The following is a 483-nucleotide window of genomic DNA, read 5'->3' as shown; positions in this document are numbered from 1 at the left end:
TGCCCACGATGGCGGCATGGCCAAACGCCGACCACCAGCCCTCCTGCCTGCCCTGGAGAAAGGGGGAGAAACGCACGTGCAGGCTTCCCCCAACCTCCTAAAAAAATCACACCTGGAGCGAGCACCGTTGTAAGGAGGGGGCATCTGGGGGTTTCATTTGCTGAAGTGCTCAAATTTTTAAGCCTTCCAATTTTTAAGCTTTTCAATTAAGATTTTCAATTCTTAAATTTTTTAATTGTTAAGTTCTTCAAATTTTAAGTCTTTCCGTTTTGAAGCTTTTTAATGCCTTCAGCCTTCGCCTAAAGGACCGCTTTTCCGAGCTTTTCCCCAAGACCAGCCCCGGCACCGGTGCCCAGAGCAGGGAAGGAGGCAGCTCTGCTTACCCTCCTCCAGGGGTAGATGTAGGCGATGTCCATCAGGGTGTAATACTCCTTCAGGGGCTCGTCTTCGTAGAGGACTTCCACCTGGCACAGGGGACAGTGT

The 483-nt window shown here is 50.7% G+C and overlaps 1 protein-coding gene across 1 annotated transcript in view; it reads right to left on the bottom strand.

The window, feature by feature from the left end:
- Positions 1–383: 383 nt before the first annotated feature.
- LOC104164979 (polycomb group RING finger protein 2-like) overlaps positions 384–483 on the bottom strand; it is a gene marked incomplete at both ends in the record, with an annotated part of 1701 nt that continues 1601 nt past the window's right edge. The window contains one exon of the mRNA XM_009704472.1: positions 384–464. Coding sequence (XP_009702774.1) covers positions 384–464 — 81 coding nt within the window. The remainder of the gene's footprint in view (positions 465–483) is intronic.

The sequence above is a fragment of the Cariama cristata genome, unplaced genomic scaffold (genome assembly GCF_000690535.1).
Source record: "Cariama cristata isolate BGI_N322 unplaced genomic scaffold, ASM69053v1 scaffold26717, whole genome shotgun sequence".
Lineage (NCBI taxonomy): Eukaryota > Metazoa > Chordata > Aves > Cariamiformes > Cariamidae > Cariama > Cariama cristata.
This window is presented reverse-complemented; position numbering and strand designations above follow the sequence as displayed.